Source organism: Calidris pugnax, unplaced genomic scaffold (assembly GCF_001431845.1).
Source record: "Calidris pugnax isolate Ruff unplaced genomic scaffold, ASM143184v1 scaffold148, whole genome shotgun sequence".
NCBI classification, from domain to species: domain Eukaryota; kingdom Metazoa; phylum Chordata; class Aves; order Charadriiformes; family Scolopacidae; genus Calidris; species Calidris pugnax.
Genome location: NW_015090926.1, coordinates 4743369 through 4760491, shown reverse-complemented (window position 1 = coordinate 4760491; position 17123 = coordinate 4743369). Strand labels below are relative to the sequence as shown.

General features: G+C 39.1%; 1 protein-coding gene and 1 long non-coding RNA gene across 2 annotated transcripts in view; one reads left to right on the top strand and one right to left on the bottom strand.

Moving 5' to 3' along the window:
• SLCO4C1 (solute carrier organic anion transporter family member 4C1) overlaps positions 1-16613 on the bottom strand; it is a 34052-nt gene extending 17439 nt beyond the window's left edge. The window contains exons 1-5 of the mRNA XM_014951496.1: positions 16350-16613; positions 10845-11108; positions 4307-4501; positions 1473-1569; positions 434-555 (exon numbers count right to left, since the gene is read on the bottom strand). Coding sequence (XP_014806982.1) covers positions 434-555; positions 1473-1569; positions 4307-4501; positions 10845-11108; positions 16350-16566 — 895 coding nt within the window. The 5' untranslated portion in view covers positions 16567-16613. The remainder of the gene's footprint in view (positions 1-433; positions 556-1472; positions 1570-4306; positions 4502-10844; positions 11109-16349) is intronic.
• A 193-nt stretch (positions 16614-16806) lies between these two features.
• LOC106893481 overlaps positions 16807-17123 on the top strand; it is a 4363-nt gene continuing 4046 nt past the window's right edge. Inside the window, exon 1 of the long non-coding RNA XR_001413080.1 lies at positions 16807-17100. This is a non-coding gene — a long non-coding RNA (uncharacterized LOC106893481). The remainder of the gene's footprint in view (positions 17101-17123) is intronic.

Genomic DNA, 17123 nt, shown 5'->3' with positions numbered 1-17123 from the left:
CTCTGAGATATTTTGGTTCATGCTTTATTATTCCACCCAAAACAATAAGGCAATAGAGTGAGACACAACAATTTAACAAAGTTAAATTGATGGAATTCCCTTATGATTCTTGGTGGGTAACACAGCAGCTTTAGATACAGTCCTGGACACTTAACTGCAAGCAGCTTCTAAAGTTTGACCATCAGTTTCCATGCTGTACCTGTTTCCAGCCCTATTGTACATCATTACGTACACAAGATCCTCGCTCTAGCTCATTCACCTTGTTTTGAAGGCTGCGTATTGGAAACAACTTATTTATCATCAGGTTTTAGTAAAAGACAGTTAACTGAGAAACAGAATCAAAGAGGAATCAATCACACAGTGCAGCAGTCTAAAATCCACAAGTATAAACAAATATCTCTTCCAAAGTAACCCATTGTTCTTAAACAATTACCTGGTAGGTGTTTCGGAAAGCACGAAAAAGGTATTATAAGAAGCCAAATTGCAAAAAAGCATGCAACAAATGCTATCCACCATGCTCCAAGCCAACGTGGGTCATCTTGATCCATATTTGTACTGGAAAATAATTTGGAAAAAGCAGGTCTACCATTCATTAATTCAAATCAGCAATTTCAGATGTCAATGAGGTAGAATTTTTTTCAACACTGCTTTAACAAAGCCTTTGAATATCATCATTTTCTTGTCTTCTAAATGTATTAAATTTATTGTTTGCTTGTTTAAAACACATTCATCAGCTTTAATAATATTGTATTCTACCAAATATAGCTTTCAACTCAGTCAAATACACTCTGATTTAAAAGCCATGATTTGGCCCTGATTCCAAGATCATTAAGATCATTCCAAGATTATTAAGATAATGAAAAAGCTGTTTTTAGAAAGAATCTTCATAATCAATGAGTTATGTGAAAACCAATACAGAAGTTCAGAATGCCACTGCATTGGTCCAAAGTCCCTAAAACACAGGAAATAAAAGCATAAATGAAGTTGTTGGTTTGGACAGTAGTACAATTTATAACATTGTTTTTTCAATAGTGAAATGCTACTAAACTGGTAGATTTTCTAGCAAGCTCTTCCCCAGGAGATAAGTAGCAGTATCCTACCCCTTGTAACCCATCTCAGACAACCTTTTTGCACAATAAATCAGTAGTTGCAATCTAACCCTAAAAGAACAACTTTAAGAAAAAAATGTTTTGTCCTTTATCAGCTTTAATATAGTTAATACCTCGAAAAGCTAGAACTAAGTATTTACACTTCAGAGAAGCTTTCATGCACAATGGAGTGACACACTGTGGGAAGCAACTCACTCACTAGACACTCGTATGAATGCAACTTGTTATTAAGCTAATGAAGCTCTTGAAAATGCAGTATTTCCCAAAGAAAAACTGTTTTCCCTCCTCACATGGAAAAAAGCTGAAGATTCTAATCCAATTTATTAGGAAAAGAAAATAGAAAGCAGAAGAGTTGTATCTTGCCTTTCTGGGATCTGGATATCAATATAAACAGTAAGTAGCTGCCCTCCTAAGACATAGCCAATAGCAGGACCCAGCAGTGACATTGCATAGCCAATTCCTAGAAGAGAAGATAAAAACATCAAGTTCACCATACATTTTTAAAGCTTTCTTTTAAAAAAAAAAATCTGAAATCAACTTCAGACAAAGTGGTTTATTTAATTCTACCCATTCTTTCACTGTCATTGCTTCCACTATAGCATGTGGAAGTCAAATTTCATACTTGTCCCTCAACAAGAAAATTTGCATCTCTCATTAAAAGCCACAACTCAGAGGTTCAGCAAAAGATACTTCACTGAAATTATCTTTATGCATTATTAGATTGCCTTTTGCAAATCTTGTTCCTCTAATCACAAATTAGCTTGTGAAAAAGTTTAAGTGAGGGTGTTACAAGCATCAATTGCTAATAGTACATGCCCACAATCTTTAAGAACCTACTTATTTATATTTTAATTTTGAGTCTTGATGGTTTTCAGATCTGCCAAGACCAGAGGCCAGGGTTCCATTAAAACTTTTGACCAGATTAATATCTGCTACACATTCATCGAGAACTCAGTCATATGCACTATAGTTTATTGATGTGAGCCTTAAAATACAAAGACAGGGCTCTTAACAGCTCCTGCCAGTTATAAATAAATAAAAAAACACCACACATAACAAAACAATAAACCACCCCACCACAATCCAAAAAACAAAGTTGCAGGTGTAACCATATCCTATAAAAGACGACTTTTAGGTCTATCCATTTTTTTTGGCCTTAGGACAAGATTTTCCTCAGTGTCACAATAGTTTCCCTGACCAGCCAGACTTCTGTTGCAATGCTGGCAGGAGCACTGTCTCCATAGGTAAATACTTGCAATTAATAGTAAAAAGATCTGTCCAAATATTTAGTAAAATATGCATCCTTACTGCTGATATTCTATGCTTTTTTCCAGGTTGAAGTATCTGGAGTTCTCCAAACCACCTGGACCCTGAGTATTCAGTATTGTTTCACACACTGCAGACAGCAAGAACGAATGATGGGGGTGACTGTTTGGAAGCGATGCAAGAAGGGGAAGGGATGCAGAAGGGAACACTCAAATATCAGTTAAGAAAAATTACTATTGAATTGACATATTCCAGGTTTTTCTGTATTTTGAAAATAATGACATGTTCATCGGATCTTTCCAAGTTAACTCTGTATTTGTCCCACAGAACATCAAGCTATCTTAGAAGGTGTGTATTTCCTTCTACATATCAAAATAAGTTATCATTTGGAATTGCTTAACTTTTATCAGCTTTAGACATAGATGCCTCAGCTCAGCAAGTGAACAGTCATAATGAAAATGCACCCAGTTCCAGAAAAGAAAGAAACTACTAACTTATGAGTTGCAAGCTTATAGTTTAAGATGCTAGCAGCTATTTACAGACACTAGTAGAAAGCTGTAGGGTGTTTTTTGTTGCCTTGCACAAGCCTTCTTGCATGAGGCAAAGAAACGCAATATATTTTAAATCCTCAATACATTGCATAAAAGCAAGAAAAATAATTAAGGCTTAATGTAGCTACCTGTCCACTTGCTTGCATTCTAGTTTTGTTACACTAGGCAGAATACACTGTTCTTCTGAGATCAGCAGTTGTCTGAAGATTGCAAAGCATTTATTTATTGTATTGGCTTGTTATGTTTTAAGTATCAGAACTGACACCATTCTCCCGAATTTTCAAGGCCACTTCTTGATCCTCTAATCATGCAGACAGCCTTAATTCTGCTCTATTTATTTCTCTGGCCTCAGAAAGAAGTGTAATACTCTTCTGTGTCAATATAAAGAAATGGTAAAAATAAAAGCTGTCTTTGTTATTCAAGATTTAACATATGCAACTCTTCTATTTGTTGGCATCAAATGAAGTGGCTTGACTGGAACAACTAAGCAAGTGTTGTGTACAAATAGATGATTACTTCGATTTTGTTCCATAAAATATTGATTTAGTCTGGAAAGCTGTCCAGGAACCCAGGATGCTTTCAATTCCTCCTGCAAGTTACCGGTATGGCTAACATACTTTCATCAGCTTGCACATAAAACCGGGGAAAACAGCACACTTCTTCATCCCCATCGAAAATACTTAGACTACAATGAACTTGACAGTAAGAATGCACATAACCCAGAGAATGCTGACTAGAAAGATTAAAAAAAAAAGAAAACACTTCTGAGAATTAGTATTCCTTAGCTTTCAAACAGCCCCACAGTAAAACAATCACATTCTCCATGTTTCTAGGGAATCACCTTCAATTAAGGAAAAATGTTTCCAGTATTTCCTCCTGAAGTACCAAATTTGTATGTGGCTAGAGGACTGTATTGATCACATGATTCACAGGAGTGCCCTCACACTAAGGGGACAGCCTGCTGTTAGAAGGTAAATAAATAAAACTGTAAAAGGATACAATAAGGTCTGGCTACCGACCTGAAACACAGTATTTTTCAACACCTGTAACACTAAAATGCAAATTTTTGCTGTAATTTATCCTGTTGTTAACAGACAGGCTACTTAACCACTTAACCACTTGCAGTTACTGACATGAAAAAGCAATGGGAGAGGTGCTCAAAGTAGCCTTACCATGCTCTGCAAAATAACTATTGAAAAGACTTGATACTTACAGCAGACTAGTACCTAACTTGCACAGCAACTGATACAGAAACACTTTGTGCAGATAAGTAAACAATGACAAGACTGGTTTAAACAGAGGAATTCATAAAAGCATTTGGAAGGCAATGCAGTCTATGATCTACCCAGACAATGTGTTATAAACAGCTTTAAAAGTTACCTATATAAAGGGAAGACTTGTGTGTTGGGACACTATCATCAATAAAAGCAGTCCCCAAAGTATATAGTGGAGTTCCTCCAATTCCTAGCAGCAGTTGTCCCAGCATAAAGACATACAGATAGTTAGGAAGTGAAGACTTTGTGCTGGCATTGCAAGTGAAGTTAGCAGAGCTTCCTCCTGGAACTTGACATGTGTCTGAAAGACAGAAACAGCAACATTTTAAAATTCTGTTACCCCGGCTCATCATAGTCCAACTGAAGAAAAACCTGTACTGAAAGCTGAACTGCATATGAAGTGCTGTTAGTGACAGGCTCCCATTTTAATTTCCAGGCCTACTAACATATCCTATATGACAATAAGATAGTATTTCTTTTGGGGTATATGATGTCATGGAAGGCTGTCATGGCTTGGTTTTTGTTTCCTTACCACAAAGGAAAGATGGAGGAAAAAGCCTTATCTAAACGTTTTGCCTTGTTGAAAGCATCATTGACCAGATGTATGCAAAAAAAACACTAACAAGAAACACAAAACAATAAACCACACCAAACCATCAAATGGTCATTCAACCGGTTAGTGACTACACATAAGTAACAGACACTTGATTTTGCTCTTGTACTTTATAATGATTCTGAGGAGCACTAATAACAACTTCCACTCCTAAGTGACAGAACAGCCTGAGCAACCTGAGGAAAGTTGGACTCCTGGACAAGAAAGAGCAGTCATCAGTCACAAGTAAAGATAATCTGCCCTTCTCATATGCTGTTTAGAGAAGTGTTTCCCTAAAAATGAAAAAGAGACAACTTAAAAACCCAAACCACTATCTCTCAGAGAGCACACACTGCCATATCTCCAGTATGAGAACATGTATAGAGTAAAGCCTCCAAATACAAACATAAAAAGGGAAGAAGAGCTAGAACAGCCTAAGATTGCACCTGCCTCTGTAATGTTTGACACTATGAGAAGGGAAGAGAAAAGAGGAACTGGAGACAGGGATTATGTCTTCTATTCTCCTTCCTCCTGCTATTATTGCACTTTTAGTAGCAGACAGTCCCGACTGACAAGATCAAAAAGAGGAGCATGGCTCTTTGAGGTTTTTCCACAGAAGAGGGTACAACCCTGAGGAAGAGGATAAACCTACCAGTTTGGAGGAAACGAGCAATACTCAGCAAATGTACAAGAACACACCCTTCAGATCAGATGAGTAGACTTATTAATTCTCAATACTTTGCAATGAAATTATTACACTGTTTCTCAGGTACTTTTACATTTGAGAACACTTTTTACTTAAGCAAAGGGCCAGCTTGTCCACATTTTGGGCTCACAGGACATAAAACACAAGGAAGTGCTTTCCACACAATAGATATTTAAAGAGAACTGTTTACATTGATGTTATAAATGCATCCATGGGATCTATCCTGCCTTCCTCCAGAAGAAGCAGTACCTTAAATGGTGGTGGAATCATGTAGCACAATTCAGTGATTCAGTGGAGTTGCACAGAAACCATCCAACATAGTGATGGGAAAACAATACTTCAGGAGTACTCGTCATTAAAATTTTCCTTCCTTTCCATTTAGGAACAATGTTTTCATTTTAATGCTATACTGAAGCCACACGGGGAACACTTTATTAATCAATCATTACTCTGATAAAGTTTTTAGATTATATTTTCCATTTCTTGTCAATCTGCTTTCTTTAGTAAGATTCTTCTTTCCTGCAGGAAATTAAGTCTTAAATCAGGTTAACTTTGCACTATTTACACGCACAACATCTAAAGCTGACTATAGAAGGACACCATGTCCTCTTGCTAACATACACCTATTCATGTACAGCACATATATAGAATATACCTGCAGTTATAAGTTAGCCTCCAATACCTACTGGACAAGTCCAAAACTGCATTTAACTAGTTATTTTATTGTAGTACACAAATAATAGTATCTTATTAAAATATACACATCAGAGAACAAATAACACAGGGCAAGAAAGTGCCATGAACTATGTCAAATGACAGAAGCGTAGCCTAATTTGAGATCTAGAAATAGCTTCATGAAATAAGCATATTACATATGGTAATGCAAATCAAGCTCTTACAGAGTGTGGTTCTTCATGAATCCCCTTCTCCACCCTCAATGTCTCAGTTCATGTGAATCTAGAAGCCTGTGCCATTGTGTAACTAACTGATTATAGCCTCTCTCCTTCAGTTTCCTAGCTCATCATTTTATACGCCCTAGGAAATTTATCCTGACATTGAGAGAGAGAGAAGTTTATCACATTAGTTTGTTTTCAGAACTATGTGATCAGGTCTAGCTACAAAATTAAGAGAACCATCAATATGCACTTCAATATAATTATAATCCTTTTATTTACATCAGCTATCAGACCTCTTTTTTTCAGTCAGCAAGTTCCTTCTAAAAGCAAAGATGATGAAAACATTTTAAAAGCAAAGATGATTTACTACAAAACTATGAGATTAGTTTAAACCAGCATAAATCAGAACTGTCATCAAACAGTAGTTTATCACAGCCATTCATGTCATCCCCTTCTTGTACCAGTCCAAGGGTTAAGCAGACCAGTAAAGTGACATAGGTTAAATCCAACCTGAAGTAGATCCATAAGCCTGGTGCCATAAGAATTGTGGAGAGAAAAGGCACTGGCTTTTACATGATCAAGAAAGTCTAGCCTGAAATAAGCCAAGCTCTGGGAGAAGTTTAAGATGGGTGGTTGCCCATTTTTAACTATCTTCTCATTAAACTTGCTTTCCCTTCTAAAAGTCATTGGATTATACTTGCATTTTAAAGAGCAGAACCACATTCAAGGTAACACCATCCAGAGTTATTTACCATAAGCCTTCTTGCACGCTTTAATCTAACACATCTACCTGAATCCAAGTTATGTAAGGGCCAAAATACTACCAAATATCTAATACAACATACTAGCCAAGAAGGTGGAACCAACTGTGAAATGCTTTAGCAATTGTATTAATTAGAATTAAGACAGGTCAAGACTAGTTTTACTCCCATCTTGAACTGCAGCCATTAAGGGGTGGGGGGTTGTCCTTTGGGGGATAGAGAATAGTTTAAAGAATTGCAAGGAGTGAGAAAGAAAGAAGAGCTTGGTTTCTACTCCTTTTAAAACTTAAAAATTTGTCTCTACTTTAAGTCTTAAATAGGAAAGTCACCCAAAGCTTCAATGAACATGCTGAATGAAGACTAAGTTCTTGGTTTCTAAAGACAGATGTTACAGCACTACAGAACATCTAAGTGGTATAGAGAAACAGACTAAACAGTGTAGAGAACAGCAGCACTATCAATTATTCAACTACTCAGACAGTCTCTTCAGAGAGAAAAACCAACAGAAAAACCACAGACATTACTAATGGTACATGCCAAAACAGTCAAACTAGAGACTGCTATCACACATATTCTGTTGCCATTAGTAGCCAAATGCCATAGTCTTCTTCACCCTTTAATTGTCCTTGACGTGTTCTGGGAAGGAAGATCAATTAGTGCCCTTCTGAGAAGATTCACTAACTCTCAGACCCTAAATGACTTATCCACCACCAGAGTTTCCAGTAGAAAAATAACTGAAGAAAGGTGTTCAAGTCATTCTCTGTCTTCTCAGATCAGCCACAAACATTTCAACATAAATGTCTAAGACTTGTTATTAACAAAAATACTTTTTTTTCCAAAGACATCATTCGTATCCTGTTACTGAAGAGACTCATGGAATACTTCAGGTTGCTAGAGGCATCAGGGAGTCATGTAGTCCAATCTCCCAATCCAAACAGTTTCAAAACCAAATGCAGACCAAGTTGCTCAAGACTTTACTCATCAGGGTCTTGAAACCGCCAGAGATACAGACTGCAGTCTTTCTGGGTAATCTGTTGCAACGTCTGACGATCTTCACAATAAAGTCATACTCCTGTCAAGTGAAGAGCTATATTTCACATTTGCTGTGACAGACATCTTTTAAAAATTTAAAGATGTTTCAGTAAGATCTGAGATGGAAGTTTAAAAGTACATAGGTTATAGATTTTACAATTCTCTGCACTCTCTACCAGTAATCAAATACAGACTGGTTTCATTACAGACAAACCACTAGATGGGGCTCCTGACTACAAGTATCAGAGCCAGCTGAAACTGACAACCCTATGTAGGCTAAAAAAGAAAAGTTATCAGAGGAATAACTGGTTACATCTAGGTTACAAATTTCAGTCTGAAGCCTTTCTGGAGATTGCTGTTGGTAAATCAGTAGACCATTGGTTAGCTGCTCTTTCAATATGAAATGGATTAAACCTTTTTCTAAAATTTCTAAAGAGTGTTTAGAAATAAACACTAAAGAATACGAATAATAAATAATTCAAATAGAGTAGTTTTGGTCGAATACTATATGTATATATTCAGACTAGAATTAAATTAATACATCAAGGTAAAACAACAAGTTACAGGAAGCCTGTAAGCCCTATACTGGAGGCTAGATATATTTTTGTATTCCAGACTAGATCTACTAACCTGACAGCCATATTAAATATGTCACTGAACTACACTTGGAAGTTGTCCTGCAGGTGAAACTCACTGTATTCACATATTAGAGATGAACATAAGTAATCAAGTAACCAACTAGGAACGGTTCAAAAATAAATTATGTGGTAGATTTTAATACAAAGCATCAGATAAAAGAGTTTACTCCCTATCCATTAAAATCTTTATAAACTACTCATCCAAACAAATAAGCAACAAGGAAGGATTTTGGGGGGTGGTTCTATTAATTCTGCAATTAAATATATAATTAAAATACTTCATCAATACCATAACTAGTTAAACCAGACATCCTATAAAATCATATACTGTGGTTTACATAAATGTTAAAGGATGCCATTGCACAGCACCTGCAGATTTACATTGTCTGTCATGGTGCAGACATTTCCCGCACTCTGTACTCATATATCTTTGATAGGGTCTTGTCCAAGTCAGCTTAACTCCTTAAATCTTCTCACCACAGTGACAGCACAGGTACCTGCATTACAGCAGTCAAAACAGCATGAGTTCAGTCAGCTTACAGTACCATGGAGAAGAAAACACATTTTCCACTTAAAATTTTCCCTACATGGACTTTTGAAATCTGAAAACTGTAGAAGGTGATCCCTAATAAAGTATCAACAACTACAGCATCTTTAATGGTAGAAGAGGCAGATGTTTGATGAAACAGTAACAGCTTATTTGAGATTTCAACCAAAATTGGTAGGAGGGGAAAAATTGAAAAAAATAGAAAAAATTTACAATCAGGTTGGAGCTTTTTTTGTATTAAATTCAGCTTCCCTTCCATACTAGTAAAGTAGGAAGTAAAATAATAGTAAAGTACTAGAGGGTAATACTGAAATTGTAGTGATATGGGACTGTAATAGAGCCAGGAGCAAGTAAGTTGTTGGTCCTTTACTAAGGGCTAAAATCATCTGCTTATAGCCCCCCCAACACTGAAGAGTGTTTTTTTTTGTTTTGGCCTTGTTCAATTAAAAGTTCAAATGACTTCTGCCTCAGATTCTCATTTATTAGGTGGGGAACAACTGTTTAGCAAAGTAATTTAAGTAATGGTTGATGTCGACAACTCATGGAAGTGTGTGATGTGATTAACGCTTGAAAAACTAATTTGAGAATCAACAACCAGAAGACTGAGAACCTTCCACCAGATTGCCTAATAGTGACTGATTATTTTTTTTTAGAGACCACTCTAATACACTTAGTCATTGAAGGCGTAAATCTAATTAAATACTGCAACAACAATTAAGACAATCCTAAAAGATTAAGTCATTCTGCTTTACACATATCTAGATGTTTCTTTATTAGTTACAAGTGTGCCACTAAATTGAGATGCAAATAGTCAGCTTTAAGCACACTGCACTTAAAGTTTTGTTTTATGAGAAAAGATATGCAAGACCTGAGAGCTCATTACTCCCACGATTTCAGTACTACTTTGTTTAGTATAGTTCAGTACTGTTTGTTCCCTCTTTATTTCAAAGAAACCCACAAGTTTCAATCAATATTTTAGGAGAATTTAGTGAAACTTGTTAATGAATTACCTAAGATGCCTTTAATAGTCCAAAACCCAAAAGAAATGCAAGATGTAGTCACCTTTCAACAAGGCAATGGTAAGTCTAGCAGCTTTCTCTTAATATTTATTCTACATCACTGACCTAACTTGCATTCCTATTCACAAAACAATCCAGATCATTTTTTACACAGTGTATTTTAATTGCATTCATCAATGCAAGTTAAAAAAGCACTTTATTCAAATGCTGCTTTTAAGCAAGCACTGATATTGACACTCAATCTCTTCTGAAAAAGAAAGTTCACTGTGCAGAGAGATAGATCCTGAACTTACAGATCATTTCAGAACCATTTCATTTTCAGTGTTAGAGATAACACCCTATTTCTAGGGTTTTGACAGAGATTAACTATATTGTACCAAATTAAGAGTTGCATCAATATATTACAGATTTTTTTTTTTTTTAATCATCTGCAGAACATAAGGATAAACTTACCTTCAAGTTTAGCTCCATAGTGGTATTTTCCACTACTGAAGTGTGGTAAGGAAAATATGAGTGAGCCCAATCCTAGCATAAATGCTGAGAAAGCAAGCCATCGTGGTTTGTGCCCTCTTTCTCCAAAGAAAGATACAAACAGTGACAACACACAAAAAGCAATGTCATAGCTTGCAGAGATTAAACCAGTGAGGGAACTGTTCAACTCATAACGCTTCTCGATTGTTGAAATACTAATGTTAATCAGGCCATTTACCACAATTCCTACAAAAAAAAAAAAAGGAGATAATTAGTCAAAGATACTTTAATTTGATAGAGTTGCAAGGGTAAACTTATCATCATTTGATTGAAGGGTTAAAATGAATATATTTATAAAACTACATTTTCAGGTCTTTATTAGCTTTAAAATCCACATAATATAGTGGACTGAGAGTGCCAACTTAAGCCAGCCAAACTGCAGAGGACCCACTGGATTTTGATCCCACCTGTGGGCATTCAACACTCAAGTATTAAACCAGCAAAACACCATGCCTTAAACTCTGTCCATGTATTAAGGTTCCAGATTCAGTTTGAAGCACAGACAGATTTCAAACCGAATGCATTACTGTGTCATAAAACACTGTACAAATTAAAAGGAAATTAGTCAAGGTAATGACTTGCATTAGATTACAAACTACAACTGAAGCAAGTTCAGGACATAGTTTTCAAATAATGATTGTCACAAACATCATTTCTTCCCCATCACCATGAAGAGGAGATAAAAGTAGACTTTTGAACCGAGATCCCTTCCCTACAATATAAAGAAGTGTTAAACTATTTAAAAATACTTTGTAACTGTTTCAGAGTAACCAAGGTGATTAACTGAGGAAAAAAGTTTGCCCTGTGAATCTTCAGGCCCTCTGAAGCAGAAGTATCAGACAACCTGGAGAAAAGGCCTTGCAGGAGCTAGCTGCCCTACTTAGGCACAGGCAAACTCCAGAAAACTCATCCAAAAGCAGAAGCAAGTAAGCTGCCATTGCACGCTTATACACACTGCCCATTTTTACAGAAACGTTGTCTGTAGACACTAACTTGAATCTCCCATCCTGCCATCTGTTTGTACGTGAAACATCAAGTAGTTAAACTTAGAGCAGTTTACTTCCAGCAGTCCCAAAACAGGATTCCATTACAAGTGAGATGATTAGCTATACTTCATAACAGTGTCAGATAACTTCATGGTAGCCTAATTAAACTGTGCCTGTAATAAAATATTGACCCTGGAAAAAAGTTAGGAAGTCTTGAAGTCACAGCTGCAAACAAGATTAAGAGTTCTGTAAACTCAGAGATGACTGATGAGCATCTCTCATGACACAGGCCCTACAGTTACAGTTACTCTTTCTAAAATTCAAACACGATTCTCCACTGTCATTCAAAAAACAGGCCAGAGGGACAGATGACTGGTGACAGAAATGGATTTAAGTTAGCCTTTAACAAGAACTGCACCATCCAGAAGTGCAACTGCACAGGCTGAACATCAACAGATCTGCCTAAAGTGCCCTACTTATTAAAAAAAAATTACTCCAAATCTCTCATCAGCCAGCTGTTTTCTTATCAGTGCAATCCCCACCATAACTAAACACTTCAGCTTTCTGTAAGGAGGCAGTTCTTAGCACAACCTTAGTTTTCTAATACCCTACTACAGCCACTTCATTAAGGATGCCAATTTCAGCTCTCACTATAACCACCACACTTAAATTCACATGGGATTAACAGAAGTATTCAGGTGTTCCTCTACTGCTATTATTTATACATTTGGCAGCTTTCTTCATTTCTTCTTAACTGAGTATTGACCAGAGAACAATACTAGCATGAAGGAATGAACAAACAAGTGTTTCCCATTTGCTAGCACTTGAAACATTTACTAAGGCCTTAAACTTTCACAGGAATTATGTGTGCTATGTAGCAACTTGATTACAGAACTAGAAGACACCATCTTTACTGTGGTTTAAGTTGCCACCTTTAATTTACATCCTAAAAGCCATAAAACCTTGAAATCTAATTATTCAGTCAAATTAACTGCATCTGTAAAAATGTATATCTGATGAATGGCAACATAACTTCTCCAATGCAATCATGTAGTGATTAATCAGTCTCTTCAAGAACAGTGGAACCTGGCTGATACTAACTTGATCTGAAACACAAATCCCACAAGGCCATCCCAACTCTTAAACTGTAGTATAGAAATTATTTTTTAACTATTCTCATCCAAAACCTTTTAGTCCTGCCACATCTGTTAGAATTTTAGGTACTGTGTGTACTGACCCACAAAATCCAGATTAATCATAAACCAACTTCATTTGCTCTAATGAAAAACAGAGTACTTTTCTTTCACCAACTAAAAAAAAAAAAGGTGCTCTACAGTTGTTTTAAGTATGGTGGCTCTAAAGCAGTGGTTTGCAGACACAATTTAAAAAAGAAAAAATAATAATTAAAAAATCCTTCCACTAACAAATCTCAGAGTATAAAATATTATTGCTATCCAAACTTCTCAGACAGCTCAGACTGAACTAGTCTTAAACAAAACAACAGAACCACCAGTTAAGAAAATTATTACTGACATGTGGAATAAACTGTACTTCTTGTAGTCAAAATAGTGAGATATCTTCTATCTTGTTTGCTACTACAGATACAAAAGGGCAGTATATCTTGTTACTGTATTACAAAATGCAATCATAATTTTATGCAACTCCAAGTGCCACACAGAATGCAGGTATTAGTCATGTAACCATGTTCTAAGCAAAAAAAAAAAAGTGTTTTCAATTCCGGAAATACAGGTTTTGCATGAAATAGAAACAGTCAGAAATGAAGAGTTAAGTTTCACTTGGAATCTTTGGAGAAGCTGAAATACAGCAATCAGGTGCTAATGATAACAACCACCTCTTCCCTAGGGCAGCCAGAAAATCACCCAGTAAATACATGCCTTCAGTTAGACACACATACAAAAATCTACACACATGTACCAGGTCACTGCAGATGACTACCTACTATGTTCCCTCCTTTACAGCACAACATCAAAAGTTTGTTAAGGATTCAGCAAAAGGTTGTTAAGGATTACTTCACTGCTCTTCAGTGCATTAGGAAATAAACTTTTCCAGAGATTCATTACCATTTGCAAGTTTTACAGACATATTTTATCTTCTGCATTGATGGTTTCTTAGATTTGGAGGGTAAATTAAATAATTGGATCCAAAGCTGAAGTACAGTAGTAGCCCACATAACTTCAAAACCGCAGTTGTGTTTTGTGTGCTTTTATCTAAGTTCTGAAGATGCAAGACCTGAATATTTTCACAGCCTCACATGCAGCATTGAATTTCTTGTCTGAAAAAGATTCTTGTTTTTTCTGCTTCTTAAAGAGGGTTGCAACTCGAGTCTTCAGTCCCCAATTTCCTTTCTACAATCTAGTCAAATGAAAGGTACTTATTCAGAAAATCCAAATAACACATTAAGAGTGCCACAAGGTCTACAATAGCCATGCCTACATCAGCTTTCAAAACAAGCATCAGAAGTTTTCTTACATTAAGGACCTAAATCTGAACTAGATTAGATAGGTACCTCTCTGAGGTCTGGCACACATCTCCAGTGAGATAACAGGACCAAGACCTAGATAAGTGGCATAACCAACACCCATAACATCCTAAGGGGACAAAGTTTCTTATGATACAAGAGCTTTTTGACTGGGAACCTATCTACACTACAACTAAGAGATAAAATTTAAATGATACTGAATTCATTATTCAGCTGAGCAGACTATTAGATCAGCACAGCAAACTGGATTTTAAGAAACATTGCTACAGCAAAGTCAGAAGTGATGGAAATAGTCGAGACACTTTGTTTAGTGTAATATAGTCTGAAAGTTTTCAGTGTCACATTCAGGGCATTTGCCCTGAATCAGATTTGCCTATCTGCATTCTTAAGCTACAAAAGCACACATGCAGGATCTAAAAGTTTTCTACAACTTGGTTGCCATTGAAATCTGCTACGCAAGAAGTTCTTGCATCCCTCCCTTGCTTTTTACTACATTAGGGAAAATAAATTTGAGCCAACAGCAGGACAACCACAACAGTAATCACCCCCCGGCCCTACCAGCTGTAGCACAGCCTTTCAAAAACAAGCAAGAAACAACAGGCTCACCCAGAACTCTTTTGATACTTCTTTTCTAACACAGTATCTCTATGCTAAGAAAAGATCAGATTCTAAACAGGTTGACATCCGAAAGAGTTCACAGAAACACATACTGAGAGACATTGGTTCTTCTAAGGATTTTTCAAGCAACACAAGCAGCAGTCAGATCCTTCTAGGCTTTAAGCAGAACCTCCTGCTCAGTTCTCCTCAGACCACCCCAACTACCTCAGTGTGGTTCCAGGCAAGGACGCAGCCACCCGTATCCCACATGTCTTCAGCACAGGCTGGTGCTCTTTCAGCACTGAAACTCTTCTCCTGCATCTCCCTCTACCACTCTACAGCAGTCTCATTCTTCAGGAGCCACAAGGATGAGCTTCACAGCCTCATAATTTTTCAGGAAACAGTTTGCTTTTCTAGCTAGTCCAGTAGAGTTGAAGGGTTCTGAACATTAATCCGGTATCTCAGTTTGACAAATATATAAGCATTACAAACCTCAAGTTCGTCCATTTGATACCCTAATTTCCCCTCTCCCTCAGCCATTATTAGTACTTTCTAAGCCCAAGGCTTGCCAAAGCCCTAACAAATCTTGTTACAGAAAGCCAAAAATATGGACAAGAATATCTGAAGCTGAACAACAACAATTAAGAGCAAACTAAACTTCACGTTCCCCTCAAGGTTACGTTCAGCCATTAGCTAAGCGTTAGAAAGCTGCACTACGATCCACAAAGAAAACCAGGTATTTTTCAAAGCCATCTTAATTTCCTGAAGTCCCACCCAACCATTGTCAGGCAGATAACAAAACACGTTTGAGGACACTACAGCTTTGTCTGTTGGTTTATACCCTGCGTTTTATTCCCTGGCTCAGATGCCTCAACCCGTGAGGCACGCATGGAAGGCTACTCCCCTGTGAGCAACGGGGGCACAGCGTAGACAACAGCGTGAAGCATCAAGCTGATGGGACCACAGACTCAGCAGCGCTCAAGAAGGAGGGAGGAGAAGGAGGAACAGAGTGAGATACAGAGAGTAATACTGTATGAGCAACTTCCCCATCGCTCAGGTACCTTCTTCCTCTAGTGAAGCCACTCACTGTCACTTTTCCAGCAACAGCACCAGACTTAGGCGGCTGGAGGAACCTCACCTCCCCTCACCCACCACGCAGATCACCACCACTCTCCTCCGGCCTTCCCCAGCTCAGGCTCCCGCCTGGCTTCCCCTTCAGCTCCAGGATGGGCAGCAAGCCGTGCCCGGGGCAGCGGGCGGCCTGCAAGGGCCAGGTCCCAGGGGGAAGGTGGAGAAGAGGGCTGCAGGCCTGTGGCTCCGGACAAGGTGGCGGGGACGGGTTACCTTGGAAGATAGCCAGCAGGCTGTAGGCAGCCAGGTAGCCCTCAGGGTTGTTGCAGAGCTGCAGAGCCTTTGGGGCACAGCGGCCCCACCCGCAGGGCCCCTCCTCAGCCTCGGCGGGGACGCCGCCGTCTACCCCCGCGGGGCTCGCCCGGCGCCGGCGGCCGAGGTCGGGGCTGGGCGGCTCAAACACCGGGTTCTCGATACCGCCACCGCTCATGGCGCTAGGAGGCCGCTGCCCGGCACCGGCTGCAAGCGACACCCGGCCGCAACGCTCCTCTAAATAACCACGAGGGCGGGCCGGCCCTGACGGGGGCAGGTGGCGGCGCTTTCCCCCTCCTTCTGAGGAGGGCGGCCCAGCCCAGCCCGGCCCGGCCCGGCCCCGCCCCGGCCGTTGGGGGCCGTGTCCCCGGGGCTCCCGCCGCGCGGCGGGACCTCGACGGTGGTGGCTGTCGCCTGTGACACAGCCACACACCCACCCCAAAACCGCGGGAGGGGGCTGCAGTGTCCGCTGCCGGTGCCTCGCCCCCCGCACCCCCTGGGTGAAACGGCATCCAGCCCCGCGGGTCTCCGCACCGGCGGGGGTCGCTTCGCACCGGCGGGGGCTGCCCGCAGCGGTGGGGTCGGTTCGCACCGGCGGGGTCCGTCTGTACCGACACCGCGCTCTCCCTGAGGGAAGACACACACCCCCCCCACACACACATACACATCCCGCACCGGGAGCCCACGTAACGTTAATGGCAGCCATTAGGAGGTACGTCGCGGGGGCGGGGACGG